The sequence below is a fragment of the Lepidochelys olivacea genome, assembly GCF_965140295.1.
Source record: "Lepidochelys olivacea isolate rLepOli2 genome assembly, chromosome: 4".
NCBI classification, from domain to species: Eukaryota; Metazoa; Chordata; order Testudines; family Cheloniidae; genus Lepidochelys; species Lepidochelys olivacea.
The window spans coordinates 32,069,739-32,086,450 of NC_140414.1; the positions used below are offsets into that span (position 1 = coordinate 32,069,739).

General features: G+C 44.1%; 1 protein-coding gene across 3 annotated transcripts in view; it reads left to right on the plus strand.

Moving 5' to 3' along the window:
- The window catches only part of LOC311519498 (alcohol dehydrogenase 1-like), a 92,993-nt gene extending 89,097 nt beyond the window's left edge, over nt 1-3,896 (plus strand). For all 3 annotated transcript variants that reach the window (XM_084626042.1, XM_084626043.1, XM_084626041.1), the window contains 3 exons: nt 747-882; nt 2,475-2,613; nt 3,263-3,896. In XM_084626042.1, coding sequence (XP_084482168.1) covers nt 747-882; nt 2,475-2,613; nt 3,263-3,287 — 300 coding nt within the window. In that variant the 3' untranslated portion in view covers nt 3,288-3,896. The remainder of the gene's footprint in view (nt 1-746; nt 883-2,474; nt 2,614-3,262) is intronic.
- Nucleotides 3,897-16,712: the final 12,816 nt, after the last annotated feature.

The window sequence follows — 16,712 nt, forward strand, 5'->3', positions numbered from 1 at the left end:
AATTTGCAAACTCAGTCCTCCATTCACATGTTCTCCAGACATCGTGATCCCCTACCTGCATCTAAGATGGAGGCGGCCCTTGATGATTCCATCCTCCCCACTGTCTTGGATCCGCCTCCTCAGCACCTACCTCTGTGTTGAGTTACTCCTTGGAAGTCTCCTAGAGTGGAGCACTCATAGGGACATATACTCGAAGAAGAAGGAGCGGTTACTTACCTTTCAGTAGAGCTCTTCAAGACGTTTTGTCCCTATGGGTGCTCCACCTCCCGCCCTCCCTCCCCTCTGCAGTGGAGTCTGCGACTCTGGAGTGACGGCGGGTTCCACTCCTCTCTGTGGCCTCGCTTTGGGGCACGAGGCTGCATGGTGCACAGGTGCAGACCTGCAGTCACTGCTAATTCAAATCTCCAAACAAGAGTGTGCAGGCACATGCATGTCCCATGGTAGAGCACACACAGGGATAAAACACCCTGCAGAAGAACTCAAGTCACTGAAAGGTAAATACCCTCTCCTTAGGCACCTCAGTTAGTAACCTTACTTTCAAGTGCCTGAGCACCCAGCAGCTCCCGTTGACTTCAATGGGATTATTTGTAGCGTCAGGGTATCGCCCATTGGCCCTATCCTAGTTATTCTGCGCATAGTCTCCCTTTTAGCAAACTTCAGTATTATGGAAAAGTTACAACCAGCTCTGAATGGAAGCTTGTTTCATAACCTTCCTGTCCTCTTTACATGTCTGTGTTCTAAAACAGATGGCTGCCCTGCTATCGTGCCACTTGGGCTATGGAACTTGTATGCTGGTAGGAGAACCCCCTTCAGGATCACAGATCTCCTTTGACCCTATGCTGCTGTTCTCTGGGCGTCAATGGAAGGAGAGTTTGATTGGAGGTAAGGAGTTAAGCGGAAGTGCAGTCCTAGTGCTCTGATGTACTTGTGACATTCAGAGTCTGAACGTTCAGTCTCTTGATCTTGATCTCATGGTTAAGCAAGGAAAAGGTCCTGCTGCAGGAGAACAGCCAGAGATGGAAATGCAACCTTCACAGAGGAGATGGAAGCTACAAGTTGCATAGACATTGCATAGTATGGAACAGGGTGGATAAAAATTGATGGTTTAAAAAAAAATCAAAAATACCAGATTTTTTCATTTAGATTGGATTTTATTATTTAAATTAAATATATTTTTCTTTTAAAAATAAACCTATTAAAAATTACATTTGAAATTGTGACAACGTATGTAAAATAATTTACACTAAATAGAAAAATACGAAGCAGCCCATGTTTGCTACTGAAGTTTTAAAGGAAGCCAAACCAGTGAATTAGTAGAGGTCACTGGCTAAGCATCTGGAACCAGTGTGTGTTGAACTGCTAACCCAGCTTTTGATAGCAGTAATCTCTTCTGCAGGTGCAAGGATCATACATACTCCATATCCATTTATTCAACTAGTTCAGTTCAATGACTAGTTCATTCAAAGTTAAGAAAACAATTGGGAGTTGAAAAAGCAGAAAAGCTTGATTTCTTCTTCCTATCAAATAAAAACTAGGTGTGAGAAGATGAAATTCTACTCGTTCTAAAATCTTGAAGGTCATGGGTGACTAGAAAGAATCACTTCAATTCACTAACTACAGTTTAATAAATCAGTTAGCTTTAAATGCAAAATGTGTTTGGAAAAAAATTCTCATGTACCCAGCATATTTAAGTAATTTTTTAAAATGCCATTTTTGCACATTTCTATTTGGGTTCCAGTTTCCATCCAAATAGAGCTTAACACCGATCACAAGTGAAAAGTTAATCATCATCTAGTAAATAAGAAATACATCGTTCACCATCTTCTAACATAAAACTTTAAAAATTAAGAATCTAAATAAATATATGTTAAGTTAAATAAATGGGTATAGTTGTCATGTATCCTCCTGTTTAGCATAAGAAGTACCAGATTTAGTGTAAAGGCTATATTTAGTTGCAAATCAACATGTTTTAGTGTCTACCAGCCACTAAGTATCAACTTTTGGGTTCTTTTAGAAAATCACAAAAAAAATACAAATTGAAACAATACTAAAATTCAGTATTTAAATTAAGGTTTCCTGCTTGCTGATTTAAATCATTATTATAATCGGTGATTTAAATAGTTTTGATTTAAATCAACCCATCCTGACAAGGAAGCGCTGGTGCTACTCGTCTCATTAGCAAGAATTCTGGAATCAAAACACAAAGATTCAAACTGTGTCCTCACAATCACAGTCTGGTGACCTCATTACAGCTCTGAGGTGTTGGGGTGCTGATTTGAGTCCTGAATGCCAATGTAGCCTTGTGAAGCAGAATTAATTGTTACGGTAAACACATCTGCAGCCAAAGCCATCTTCACCTTATGAACATGATTTTTCGTCCCCTCTACCTTCTTGAATGGGTATTATGTACGTCACATTCTTCTGATAGGCTGCTGCTATTGTTTTTGTTTGCTTGTTTGTTTGTTTTTTTTAAGGGTGGAAGTTGAAGGCCCCTCTTCCTAAACTGGTGTCTGATTACATGAACAAGCAGTGTAGCCCAGCTGCATTAATAACCCACACTTTGCCATATGATAAAATCAATGAAGGATTCAAACTGCTGTGGGCAGGGAAAAGGTGAGATATTTTATTTATTCATCTAAATGACAATTTCATGACTCAGTCTGATGTAGGAATTTCCAGAGAAAGATTCTGCCATTTCTTGACCAGTTTTTTTGATAGATAAGAGATGGGTTCAAAATGGAAACTGATCCAGACCCCTTTTTTCACAAACTTTCAGAATGTTTGTATTCAAAGCTTGTGTGTATCTGTATAAAGATTTTAAACAAGAATCCTGAGTCAAGTCATCCTGAGACTGGAAGAAACCTGAGATCAAGATCTGAACCTCATGACTCATGTCTATCTGTCATTTAAAAGGTGTAAATAGAAAGACGGTGGCCTGTCACTGTGAGAATTTTGAGTGCTTGGAAATTGAAAATCAAGAAACTTATTTAGGAGCCCAAATACTTAATTTAGGTGCCTAACTTTAGGCACTTAAGTCTGAAAATTTGGCAATACGGTACACATGAAGATTTAGGAGAAATTATCCTTATTCTCTGGGCAAGGGTTACTTCTCTGTCTCTGCAGTCAATTTACACATTGCACAGCCAACAAAATGGAATTGTGAAAATAACTAAAGGAGGAGAATGGGCTTGTTGTAATCGATATCCAATGTCAGTGTACGGATGATTGTTCTCTCTACTAATTTTTCCATTTTCTGTTTCAGTATTCACAGCATCCTGTTGTTTTAAGCCGCTGAGCAATGAGGAGTAGGGTGTGAGCAGCACAGCACTTCTCCTGCAGAATCACCTGTCTGACTTTTTCCCCTTAGTCAAAACTTTTATGAGTGTGTTGGTTTTACAATATTTGCTTCTAGAGCTGTGTAAATTTGGCCTATCTGAACCTGGAAACATCTGAATAGATTGAGGAATCATTTTTGTTTTGGATTAAGAATTCAAACCTCCATCCATAGCTCTGAGGTGTGTGAAAGAGAGCAGAGCATGTAGGAAGGAGGTTATCCTGGAGATGGGTCCACTTCCAAGTTATTTGGAATTCAATGAAATTAACCATTCCATTAAGTAATTGCACTAGGTCTCGTGGAACCTCTCCCAGTATGCTCCTCAGTGCCATTGTCTGCCTTCTTGAAGTTGCTTTTTAATCAAGACTCTTCTGCCTCTTTCTGGAATCCACAATTTGGCCAAGAGCAAGTACCAACCAAGCTGCAACCAACAGCACATAACTTGAGTGAGATACACACAGGGCTTCTCCTAAAACACAGATGTAATCCGAGAAAACATTTATCAGCTGAAAAGAGTAATGCTTTTGTTAGCCTGGGTTTCCCATTCAAACTGAATAATGACCTTCTGTTACTGTAACATTTCATTAAATGCCTGAAACTAGTTTTCTAATTGCTTCTTGCTTTGCATGTTCTCTTGTGATCTTTACTGCAATGTTTGTGTAAATGTATCAGGGTCTAAAGTAAAGTTAACTAATTCAAACTTTGTGTTTTTCCCTCCTAAACATGTGGAGAGATCAGAAATATCAATCTCTACTTGCTTAGGTCAGGGTGTACTGACACTACTGTAAGCTAACCATCGATGTAGAAGGGACACCACCTCCTTTTGCCTGTTGCCATAATTACTGTTTGCTCTCAGAGTATGGAGTTCTACAGCTGATCTACAGTTTCAGATGTAGACTCCTCCCCGCCCCGTGTGACCTAATCTGCCCTGCCTGTATAGATTATACCCAGGTCTGACGGGATCCGACTGATCAGTGTCATTGCACCATAGTTCAGCAATGCATGTTTATAGAGTCATAGTCATAGAAATGTAGGGCTGGAAGGCACCTCAGCAGGTAACCTAGTCCAGCCCCTGAGCCACGACAGGAGGTTGGCAGGGTGGGGTGCAGGCCCTTTGATCTTTCTGTTTAGAAGCTGTTGTCAGTCAGGGGGCTGAGCATCTCCAGTAACCCTTTTCCTCACTTGGCCTCCCAAGCCATAGTGAGGGTGAAAGCTGCTCGGCTCTGGCCCTTGTTCGCCATGCAACAGCGGTCGCTGGCTGAGAGCCTGGGGAATTAGCTCCAGTGGTTGAACGCTCACTTTACATGTGAGTGGCAGCAGGATGGAGGCCTGCATTCTCCAGCCTGCTCTGTTGCAGCAGGGGGATTGACGTCAGTACCCTCCAGATTGTGGGGCAAGGACTTTCCCCCACACCCTCCAATGTAGCCAGCCCCTATCCTTCCCTTTTCTTGCCCCCTCTTCCCATAGCAGTCAGGTAAAAGAGCAAAAGCCACGCTCCCCAGGCCCACAGTCACCAAGTGACCACCATGGGGAGTCAAACCCACAACACAGGCATTATTAGCACCACACTGTAGTCAGCACACAAGAAGCACGCTCCCCCTGGATGTTTGGAAAGGAGCAACAGGCAGCCAAGGGAACTTTGTGGCCTATGGCATGACATGGGCATGGCGGGGACAGTCTCCGGTCGGGGTCTGAGTCCAAATGATGGAGCCATTGCCTTCCTTGCAAAAAGTAGTGTGATGGATACCTGTGTTCTTCAGTCACCCTGTCTCACACCGCCTTTTTTGCTCCCCCTCCCCTCCCCACCGGCTATGGCAACGAGGAAACAGAGCAAGTCTCTTGCAAAGCCTCAACTAAGGGAGCCTCCAGTGGAATCAAACCCACCATCTCAGGAGATGGAGAAGGCACTTGTGACTCGGTCGCCTCACTAGCCTGTTTTTGGTTACTATTCACGGGTTACGATGGCAGGTCAGGAGGCAATAGGCAATACAGGAGTAAGGGCAGAAGAGTCTAGAGGAAAAGGGGGCCATAGAAGGGTGAGGCTGGAGTTAACTGTGTCATGCAGGGGAAAAAGGGAGGCTGTCAGGGTCACACGGGGTCAAGGAGAGGACGTTTAGGGGAAACGGAGACAGACAGGGCTCACAGATGAAAAGCTAGGTCGGAATTGGGGTTCAATCAGGGGCTACTGATGGGGGGTTAGAGAGAAAAAGGCTCGAGGTAGAGCCGGACACGCAGAGATCAATGAGGATAGCTGTGCAGGCCCTGGGGTAAATGATGCCACAGCAAGCAGGACTGGAATTACTGGGATGCCTTTGAGAGGTCACTCAGGATCAATTCGGAGGCAGTGGGGTCACAAAGAGTGAAAGCTGGAGACAATGGGGCTGATACAGAGGACACTATGAATCATTTTAGACTCAGTGGGGGATCACACAGAGGCCAGTGAAGATCAGTTTGGATGCACAGGGGTCAAATGAGGCTACAAAGAGCAAGACTGGAGTCATACAGAGTTCAGAGAGGATCAATTAGAAGGCACAGGGTTCACACAAGGTCACAGAGAGCAGAGCTGGCGCTCCTATGGGGTTACACAGAGGTTAATGAGGATCAGTTTAGCTTCAGAGGGGTCAAATGAGGACACAGAGACCAAGTTGAGGCCATGTGGAGTTCAATGTGGTTTAATAAGAAGGCAGAGAGGTCACAGAGTGCAGGGCTGCAGGTACTTTGGGGTCAAATATGGGTCAATGAGGATCGATTTGGATTCAGAGGGGTCAAATGAGGACACAGCGCGCAAGGCTGGGGTCATACAGAGTTCAGCGAGCAAGGCTAGGGTCATACAGAGTTCATGTGGTTTAATTTGAAGTTGGGGGTTCACATGAGGTCACAAAGGTTATGTAGCAGTCAATGAGGCTTAATTTGGGTGCAGAGAGGTCACACGAGGATATAGGGAATAAGTGTGGTGTCATGGAGCATTTAAAATCGTTGAATCTGAAGGCAGAGCATTTGCACAGGGGTAACACAATTCAGGCTGTTGTTTTGGAGAGTTCACTGTAGTTAATTTGAAGGCAGAGGGTTCTCACTAGGTCACAGAGAGCAGGGCTGGAGGCAGTGGTGGGGATGCAGCGGTCAAGCGTGTAAATTTGGATGGGAAAGGGTCACACAAGGTCATAGACGGCAGAGCTGAGGGTAGTGGAAATTTCCAATGCCAATGAGCCTCTAATTAGAGGCACTGGCATCACATGAGGACACAGGGAGTGGGGACTGGATGTATCAGTGGGTCATGCAGAGAGGTCTCTGATGATAAATTTCAAGCCAGTGTTTTGATAGACCACAGCAGGAGGTAGTGGGTGTCGTGCATGCTGAATTTGGAGAGCAGTGGAGTTACACCAGTGTCACAGAGAGGCTACAGTTAGTGATGCTCTTTCAATGGTCAATGAGATTAAATTTGTTGGCAGCCAATTGATGCAGGTGTCAGTGATGGCAAAGTTCAGTGGGGGCCACGTGGAGAAAGGCTGGAGGTAGCGGAGTTAATGGCGATAAATTTGTCAGCAGGGAGCCTCACAGGGGGTTAGTTAGGGCAAGTAGCAAGGCAGTGGACTTATGCAGAGGTAAACTGGGAGACAATCAGGGTCAATGAGTGTGAATCTAGAGCTATTAGTGGTCACTGTGGTCCGAGGGAGCAAGCCTGAAGGTAATGGGGGGCACTTAGGGGATCAATGAGTATAAATTTGGAGGCAATGAGGCTCACTGGTGGCTGAAGGCGGGCAAGTGTTAAGGTCATTCAGGGGTCAATGATGAAAAATTTGGAGGCAACATGTCACAGCAGGGTCAACGATGGCAAGTCTGGAGGCAGTGGGGCATCTCGCAGGGGTCAGTGCTTATGAATTTGAAGGCAGTTTGGCTCATGCAGAGAGTCAATGAGTATGAGTTGGGAGGTAGTGGGGTCACAAAAGGCAAGTCATTGGGGGTCAGAGAGAGCAGGCTGGAACCAGTGGGGGTGAGTCTGGGGGCATAGAGGTTTTGCAGGTATCACTAGTACCTTGCTCTAAACACCTGAGCTAGCCAGCCCCAAAGAAGTATGCTTCCTTTGGTCCTTTTGACAGGAGCAATAGGCTGCTGTGGGGAGTCTCTGTGGCCTCTGGCACAATGTGGGCTGGTTGGGGCCAGTGTCTCATCAGGGGGATTATCACTCTCTTTACATGCAAGAAATAGTAGGATTGATGTCTACACTCTTGAGGTGCTGGGGCAATGGTTTTCCCCTGCTCTCTGGGGATGGGAGTGTGGTTTTCCCACCTCCTTCTCTTTTGTTTTAGGCCTTTGCCTGTAGCACTCAGGGAAAGGCCAGTCTACAGGGAGCTAACCACCAGCACAGAGACTCACACCTGCAATGCTGGTATTATTCACTCCACTCTTACCAACTGAGCTAGGCTGCCTGTGTCAAAGGCCCTTCCCACAGCCTTACAGGAAACAGCTGCGATGAGATGACATCAGAGTGGTTTTTTTTGTCAGGTGGGTTAGATCAAATTGTAAAGTGCTCCTTTTGCATATGAGCCTGCTTTGCTGTGGCAGGGGGGAGCCACGCCTTGCTTGTCGCTTTGCTCAAGACCCCAGAGCCAGCTCGTTGTATCTGTGGCATGAGACAGGTTAACTGAAGGTGGGGAATTAGCTCAAGCTGTAATGTGTTCTCCAGACACTGGGGTAAGGAGGACTCTTGCCATTTCCATATGAGGCAGCCAGCCTGCCTCTTTCCCTATTCTTGGCCTCCTTGCTCAGAGCAGTGGGACAAAAGGGGAAAAAACATCTTCCTAAGGCCTGTGTCCACCATAGGGCTCAAACCCTAAGAGCACCCCACTCTGACCACCTGAGCTAGCCAACCCACAAGAAGAAAACCTCCCATGACCACTTCATAAAGGAACAACAGGCTTCTTTGGGGTCCTTGCAGCCTCTAGCATGACATGGGTGAGTCAGGCACCTATTCAGAGCACGGGAGTAGCTTAAATCAGGGGTTCTCAAACTGGGGGTTGGGACCCCTGAGGAGATCATGAGGTTATTACATGGGGGGTTGTGAGCTGTCAGCCTCCACCACAAACCCCGCTTTGCCTCCAGCATTTATAGTGGTGTTAACTATATTAAAAAGTCTTTTTAATTTATAAGAAGGGGTCGCACTCAGAGGCTTGCTATGTGAAAGGGGTCACCAGTAAAAAAGTTTGAGAGCCACTGGCTTAAATCGTAGAGTGGTTGCTTAGCATCCAGGCAGTGATAGGACTGGGGACCAGGTGGTGACCCAGCTTGGCTGTGCTAACTGTGAGGCGAGGCTGAGACAAAAGGGATCATTTTACATTTTTAGAGCTTTGTAAGTGAAACCCCTCAAAATTGTACCAGGAGCATAAATAATATAGAACATTACCAAAGACTTACTAGTTGTAATAATAAGCTATAGAATATAAACTCCATTGCTCAACTTTTTTGAGCTTGTACACACTGTGCAGTTAGGACCAGTGCTTATTAACAAGAACAAAAGTATTTCCTTAACAATATACTGTGTCACTTCAGAGAAGAATTAGCTTTTCCACTTCTTGGCTGTAAGTCCAGCTCTGCTCTTGCTAGCCTGTTCTTTGCTTCTCTTCACCTTGAAGTGCTCCTTAGATTTGAGGTTCCTGTGGCTGCATCTCTTTTCACTGAGGTTAACCACAAGTGGTGTTTCTTCACCTAGTGGGTCCTCACTTCTCTATTAGGCACCTCTGAACTGTGTTCTGTCAACAGATGTTCCAACAGTCATTCTCTCTGTTCATGTATTTCAGGCCCTTTGTGGGCGGGCTTCTCGTTTACCATTTTCAGGATCTGTTTTCATCTAACAGCTTTTTTGATCAATTCCTTTTTTCACCAACTCTATTTCCTTCTGTGGGGTTCCTCCCCCCCCCCCTTGATTCTCTCTCTCTCTTTCTGGTAAGTCTGAAGATTTTATTTCCCTTTACTTCCCTTCTCTAATAGTGCCTGCTCCCATATCCAGGTGCAAGAGAATGCATCCCCATATTCACACCCTACATCCTATTGTAGTAATCTGTATACAAAATATGCCTTGTGAGGTATCATTTGAAAACTAATATCTCCCAGGTCAGTAATATCATGGTGAAATGTGTGCAGCAACACTATATGTAAAGTTGTGAACAGAAGCTGAAATTATGACTGAAATGTGTTTACCAGACGAGAGAGAGAGTGTGTGTGTGTGTGTGAAAAAAAAAAAAAAAAAACCTGTTCCTCAAAGACAAAGGACAAGCTGATGCTTCTAGCCAGGTGTCATCAAAGTGAATTGGCAATCAGCGGCCAAGTGGCCATTCTTTGACAGCAAAGGGGGCCAGGAACAGATGGATCTGCATTTTAGCAAACAACAACATGGAACCTCTTTCACCACAAGATTCCATATCTCCATCTTCACAGCAGGAAGGAACTTGATCTAGCGATAACCCTCGGGGAAAATGCCTTTCAGAGGGTGACTGGGCTATAAAACTGAGGGGCAAAAGCACCCCAGTAGTCTTTCTTTTTCTCTCATTCTTTCATCTAAGATGACAAAGGAATCAGCCCTTTGACTCTGGGGGGCATCCTGACCTGAGAATTTGCTCAGGCCAGTTGCTGGGAACATGTGGTAAAGGATTTTTCCTCGAATCAAGTGCAGCTTCTTACGTCTTAGTTATTAGAAAGTGTTTTATCTTTCTTGCTCTTGTAACCATTTCTGACTTTAATACCTTTATACTTAAAATTTCTCTCTTTGCTACTTTAATTGGAGTTACCATACAAAAAACAAGTTTAGTTAACTACAAACTGTTGTGTATTGCCCCCATACAGGGGCAACAGTCCTCTAATATCTGAACTGTCCAGGAGAGCAGGGCTAGACACATGTTTTGGGGGAAAATTTGGGACTGTGAGTAATTTGCCGTTACCCTGCAGGTAATACCCAAGGTTGCTTGAAGCCAGAGTGTGGCTAGGGTGTTGCTGACAGCCTGCTGGGGTCAGAGTTGCTGGACTAGGACTGCAGTTATACCCAGACACTCAGGGTGTGACTTCAATGCTGTCTGGCTGTTTGCTGCTGTAGCTCTCAACCTGGGCTGCTCACAAAGCATTGTGAGGCACCCAAGGTTTCAGGGCAGGTGGTGACACAGCCCCTCACTGGTCTGGATTGCACCCCACAATGTGACATCTCTATAACTAGGTTAGGTGGTGGGGGCCCCAGGACAGCACCAGCCAGCACTTCCCATAAAACTGGAGATAGGCCTCCCTGAGTGGACTTCAGGACTCTGGGACTATGCTGTCTACTAACACCAAACACATTTGAGGGTTAGCAGATGGGCAAGGAGAAGTGGCATGGTAAAGAGATATTTGTCTACTGGAAGTTTACACCCTGGGGTAGGAAACTGAGTTAAAGGACTATTGTCAAAGCTACCACCAGGGAAAGTATTTTACTTTTCATTCACATAGATAGCTCTATCCCTGGTGTGTTTTTCCAAGTTAATGTCGTCTTCCCTTTTCCTTGTTTCACATACCGACTTGGTGCTTGCAAGTTGGGAAATTGTCTGCAACGGCACCAAGGGAAGGTATTTAGTGATCCCTGAAATTCTGTGTGGGGCCCGAGCTGGAAGTGTACTAATTTTAAAAAGAACCCTGCCTGCTTGCACCTGGCCCATGTTGCTGCAGACAGATGAGTAATAATAGTAATCCAGATCCTAGTCGGTGCTTCTTCAACACTGACTTATTTAGTGGCAATCAAAAAAGATTCCTGAAAGCACAGTCCATTGGGCAGAATGAAGAACAATGTCTCCAATGAATATGGTCTAATCAATGATTTCTATTTTCTGAGCAAGACTACATTCAGTTGTGTTGCAGGCAGAATTCCCCCTGGTTGAATGAGTTGCTGAAGTGGAAAATTTTATTTAGCTGCATTTAGGTAAGAGTCTCATGAGCCTCTATAGAATGATTAGGGTGGCACAAAATTCCTCCTTCTCTGAGTCAAATTCTGGCTGCCCTCCTGGGGGAATACTGGAGGCAGAGCAGGTTTGCAGCAGCCAAGTAGAGGTTGTCTGACCCTTTTTGCCTACACAGACCAAATGCAGGCAGAATGGGTCAAGTGTGGTTGGGGGAGTTTTCCCAGCACTGAGCCCTATCCTTGCTTCAAAACTAAGCCACATGCATTCCTCCCACTGAGAACCAAAAACTGCTGTTTCTCCTGATTTACACTGGTGTAACTCTGCTGAAACCAAGAGTCACTTCAGTTTAATATCCGCAAGATCACAATAATGTCCTGAGGTGTTAGAAATAGCAGGTGTGTAAGTCTGGGGCCTGACCTCCACCCTGACCAGACTGTGTGTGGAGCAAAACTGGGTATATTAGCTGGGCTCCCCCACCCCGTACTCAGCAAGTATGTGCAAGATGCTGTAGTGAGCCGAAGACTGAAAGCGCTTTCCTGTGCCACCATCCTTGAGCACAGCAGAATAGATATAGCTTTATGTCCGACAGATCTGTCCGAGGAGTGAGAGTTTAAAAGCTTGTATGTGGTCTTTGCAAGAATGGAGACACTGGCTATATTTGTATATCATGCAGTGGAAGAAAGTGTTGTGGATACAGGAATGGGAAGTTGTGACCCTAAAAACCACTCAATACCACCAGTCAACGGGTTCACTGCTGTGTAACAGCAACTCTTAACAGGTCTGACAACCTCACTACACCTAGAACATTGCTTTCATGGTATTTATCCATAAATGATGTCATGTGAAATCTCCAACAAAAACTTTTGTCATAAGGATCCTCAATCTTTGTGGTGTACATACAGATCATAGAATATCAGGGTTGGAAGGGACCTCACGAGGTCATCTAGCCCAACCCCTTGTTCAAAGCAGGGCCATCCCCAATTTTTGCCCCAGATCCCTAAATGGCCCCCTCAAGGATTGAACTCACAACCCTGGGTTTAGCAGGCCATTGCTCAAACCACTGAGCTATCTCTCCCCCCAATGATATTTAAGAAGCTGTGTACATCTACTGAAAATATATTTTAAAAGTCTGTCACCAACCAAAGAGACAGGGTTCTTTTCCAGACAGGAAGTAAAATGTGTTCCTCTGTCAAATGTAAATTAATTATTGTAAAGCAATGTAACCCATCATAGTGGTCTTCTACATATAGAGTCAACAGGAAAGGAGAACATAGGCAAAACAAGCAACAGGAGTTTTACTATCTCTGAGAAAAGACAAACACATCTGGGGATACAGGTAGAATGCAAGGAGACTTCCTTTATCCTGCAGCTGAGGAAGTAAACGGACAGCATATTTACATTGATGAAAACAGGGTCTCAACGAGGCTTGGGTGAAAGGCTATGAAAGACATTTGGGGTGAGGATAAATGGCTTGAGATAGGTTAGCAGGCTAAGTTAAGGTTAATCTTGAGAAAAACATGTTATAATTTTGTTTTATATAAAACCTTTGTTTCCATTATCCTTAATCACTATCTATTAAATCTTAACCTTTGATAATAAACTTAGATTTACAATGAAAACAATCATATCTCGGTGTGGTGAGGTTATAGAAGAATTGAGCGGGAGTTGAATCAACAAACTGGTTTGTATTCTGGTGGTTTGGGGACAGCTGCCCTGGTAATTCTGTAAAGTATTCCAGTATAGTATTCAGTCCCTTATCCACAGAACACTTCAAAAGAGTTCAGGGACTATAGTACACCTATGAAGGAAAAGCCAGGACTGACATAAGCCCAGAGAAGAATGCTTGAGTGAGTGAAGGGCTGGAGGTGGCAGGCGGCTGACTCCCAGCTACCACAAGAGAGACTCCCTCTTGCTAGAGGCAGGGGTGTAACAAGGTGACTCTCATCAAGGACACTATGAGAACCATGACAGAAGTACAAAAGGCATAGCTGTGAGAAAAGATGCACCTCTTAGGTTGATGAGAGGACTAAAGAAGTGGTCAGGGAGACAGCAGAGAATCACAGTTGTGATTAAGGAGTGAGACCTGAGATATTCTGCACTTTTGTCCTGCTTTGTACAACCAGGGTGTTCTTTGTGTTTCTTTCAGGTTACTCTTTTGTTTGGGTTGCAGTAAACATAGCGGTCCCTTTGTGCTAATGGACCTGTACATGTTCTGTAAATAGCCTATTCACAGAAATGTGTGGTGGTATTTTCTCACACAATGCAAACTGTGTGTAGTACTTTCTTATCTCTGGAGATACAGCTAGTTACTGTCAGAGTGAGTTCTACTACCTAGGGCCTTGTGTTAGCTTTATGGTGCTTTTATGCTGCTTTTTGGGCCAGATTGAGCCCAATTGGGAAAGAGGAGTTAGCAAGAAACCTTCTCCGCCTCCCACCCAGTCCTGACCTTCTGCACAGCAGCTGGACTCACAAGGGCAAACCTTGTGCTCCCCTGAACGTAGGCACTGTTCCCTGTTGACCTGCCTGGGGGACAAGACAAATGAGCGGGACCCAAGGAGTAATCTGCCTGAGTAATTAAGATTGCAGCTTGCAGGGTTAAAGGACAATCACCACCTGCATAAGAAAGTGGAAAAGTTTCTACTGTGCTATATTTATCATGATTTCTATAACATTGTGATTAAAACTCGACATGCAAGGCCAATTCAAAATATTAATTTATCTATCAATCTAATCCATGGTGTTTATATGGCCCCTTTTACCCTACTGTCCTAAGAAAAAGGGTAAAACAAAAGAGATATTGGGAAGTCCCCTAATGAGTGATGCAGGGCACAAGTCTTTCACAATCTCAGTGTATTTATCATCATGATATCCCATGAGGTAGGCAGGCGATGGTGGTATATCTTCTCTATGCATCAGGTCCATATCTGCAAGATAGACTGAGTTCCCCTATCATAAAATAATGTGACTATATCCTAAAAAATATGGCACTTTGGGTTCTTTATTTGCTGTCTCTCAATTATTTCCAGACTAAACTTACTTAGTTTGTCGCCCCAACAAACTTGCCTGAGATCTGCAACTCAAATTAGGTATTTAGGGTGTGTGGGGGAGGAGGGGAAGGCAGAGGGGGTCTGGCTTGTGCAACACCACCAGTAGTAAAGATTCTTGTATCAGAACATACGTCAGTAACTATTCTGATAGTCTTTCTAGCTGTGTTGGTTCCACTGGTATAGCATGAGAGCCAAGTAGGAAAGCACTACATCAGTCAGAAAATACACAGATAAGACTGAAAACACATAGAACATGCACAATTAACACACAATTAAGAAAAGGTTGTGTTAAAAACATAGTTTATTTTGTAGGTCTTTCACAGGATCTCTTTTCTACCAATATGTAAATAAGATGCTAATCAAGAAGTGTGCTGGGAAAACACATTCTGGCACATTGGCATACAACATTTTCAGGCAATACACAGCAGATTTATCATTATGCTAATGTGAGATCCCAGGGGCAGCATTGCCTTTAAGGCATACTGCAGCATGGCAAGCTTTTTCTATTTTCTAGAAGATAGAATAGAAGATAAATATGTCATTCATGAAAATGCAAAAGCTCGCTGGGTTATGTGGAACATTTATATTAATACAATAACGTTGAGTTCTATAGCATGATTTTTTTTCATTTGCATGTTTCAGAGCAGTTTAGAAAGCATAATTATTCCATTTTACAGAGGGTATAAATGAGGCATAGGGAGGTGTCAAGGTTCCTTCCCCACTCTGAACTCTAGGGTACAGATGTGGGGACCTGCATGAAAACCTCCTAAGCTTACTTTTACCAGCTTAGGTTAAAACTTCCCCAACGTACAACTATTTTACCCTTTGCCCCTGGACTTCCACTGCCACCACCAAACTTTATCTGGGTTCCTGAAAAAACAGACTTTGGACACGTCTTGCCCCCCAAAATCCTCCCAACACTTGCACCCCACTTCCTGGGGAAGGTTTGGTAAAAATCCTCACCAATTTGCATAGGTGACCACAGACCCAAACCCTTGGATCTTAGACCAATGAAAAAGCATTCAGTTTTCTTACAAGAAGACTTTTAATAGAAGTAAAAAAGAATCACCTCTTTAAAATCAGGATGGTAGATACCTTACAGGGTAATTAGATTCAAAACAGAGAGAATCCTTCTAGGCAAAACCTTAAGTTACAAAAAAGACACACAGACAGGAATATTCATCCTATTCAGCACAGCTATTTTCTCAGCCATTTAAAGAAATCATAATCTAACACATACCTAGCTAGATTACTTACTAAGTTCTAAGACTCCATTCCTGTTCTGTCCCCGGCAAAAGCATCATACAGACAGACACAGACCCTTTGTTTTCTCCCTCCTCCCAGCTTTTGAAAGTATCTTGTCTCCTCATTGGTCATTTTGGTCAGGTGCCAGCGAGGTTACCTTTAACTTCTTAACCCTTTACAGGTGAGAGGATTTTTCCTCTGGCCAGGAGGGATTTTAAAGGGGTTTATCCTTCCCTTTATATTTATGACACACACCCCAAATCTCAGCTAGGGTGAAACGCTGGCTGGGATTTCTTCCTGGAGCTCTAGGCAAAACAGAGTTAATAAGACACATGCACCTCTAAATATACTACCAAGTACATAAAGACTAACAATATTTTCCACATCTCAAGGACTATTTTAACCAATTGATTCTGGGAAACTTTCACGGGAGAGTGCATCAGCCACTTTGTTAGAAGCTCCTGAGATGTGTTGGATGTCGAAATCAAAATCTTGGAGAGCTAAACTCCACCGAAGAAGTTTTTTGTTAGTTTCTTTGACGGTGTGAAGCCACTTTAGTGCAGCATGGTCGGTCTGCAGGTGGAAACGCCATCCCCAAACATATGGGTGTAGCTTTTCCAGGGCGTAGACAATGGCGTAACATTTTTTTTCACTGACTGACCAGTTGCTTTCCCTCTCAGACAGTTTTTTGCTGAGAAACACTACAGGGTGGAATTCTTGATCAGGTCCTTTCTGCATTAAAACTGCTCCCACACCACGCTCAGACGCATCTGTGGTTACTAGGAATGGTTTGTCAAAGTCTGGGGCCCTTAGTACAGGGTCAGACATGAGTGTTGCTTTAAGCTGGTTAAAGGCCTTCTGACACTCTTCGGTCCACTGAAAGGCATTTGGCTGTTTCTTTTTGGTTAGGTCTGGCAGTGGGGCAGCGATTTGGCTGTATTGTGGTACAAATCATCTGTAATAACCGGCCAAGCCTAAGAAGGATTGAACCTGTTTCTTTGACTTTGGGACAGGCCACTTTTGGATAGCATCCACTTTGGCCTGTAGGGGACTGATAGTTCCTTGACCCACCTGGTGTCCAAGGTAAGTCACTCTGTTTAGGCCTATTTGACACTTCTTAGCCTTAACAGTTAGTCCTGCCTCCTTTATGCGCTCAAGGAATTCTGTAGATGT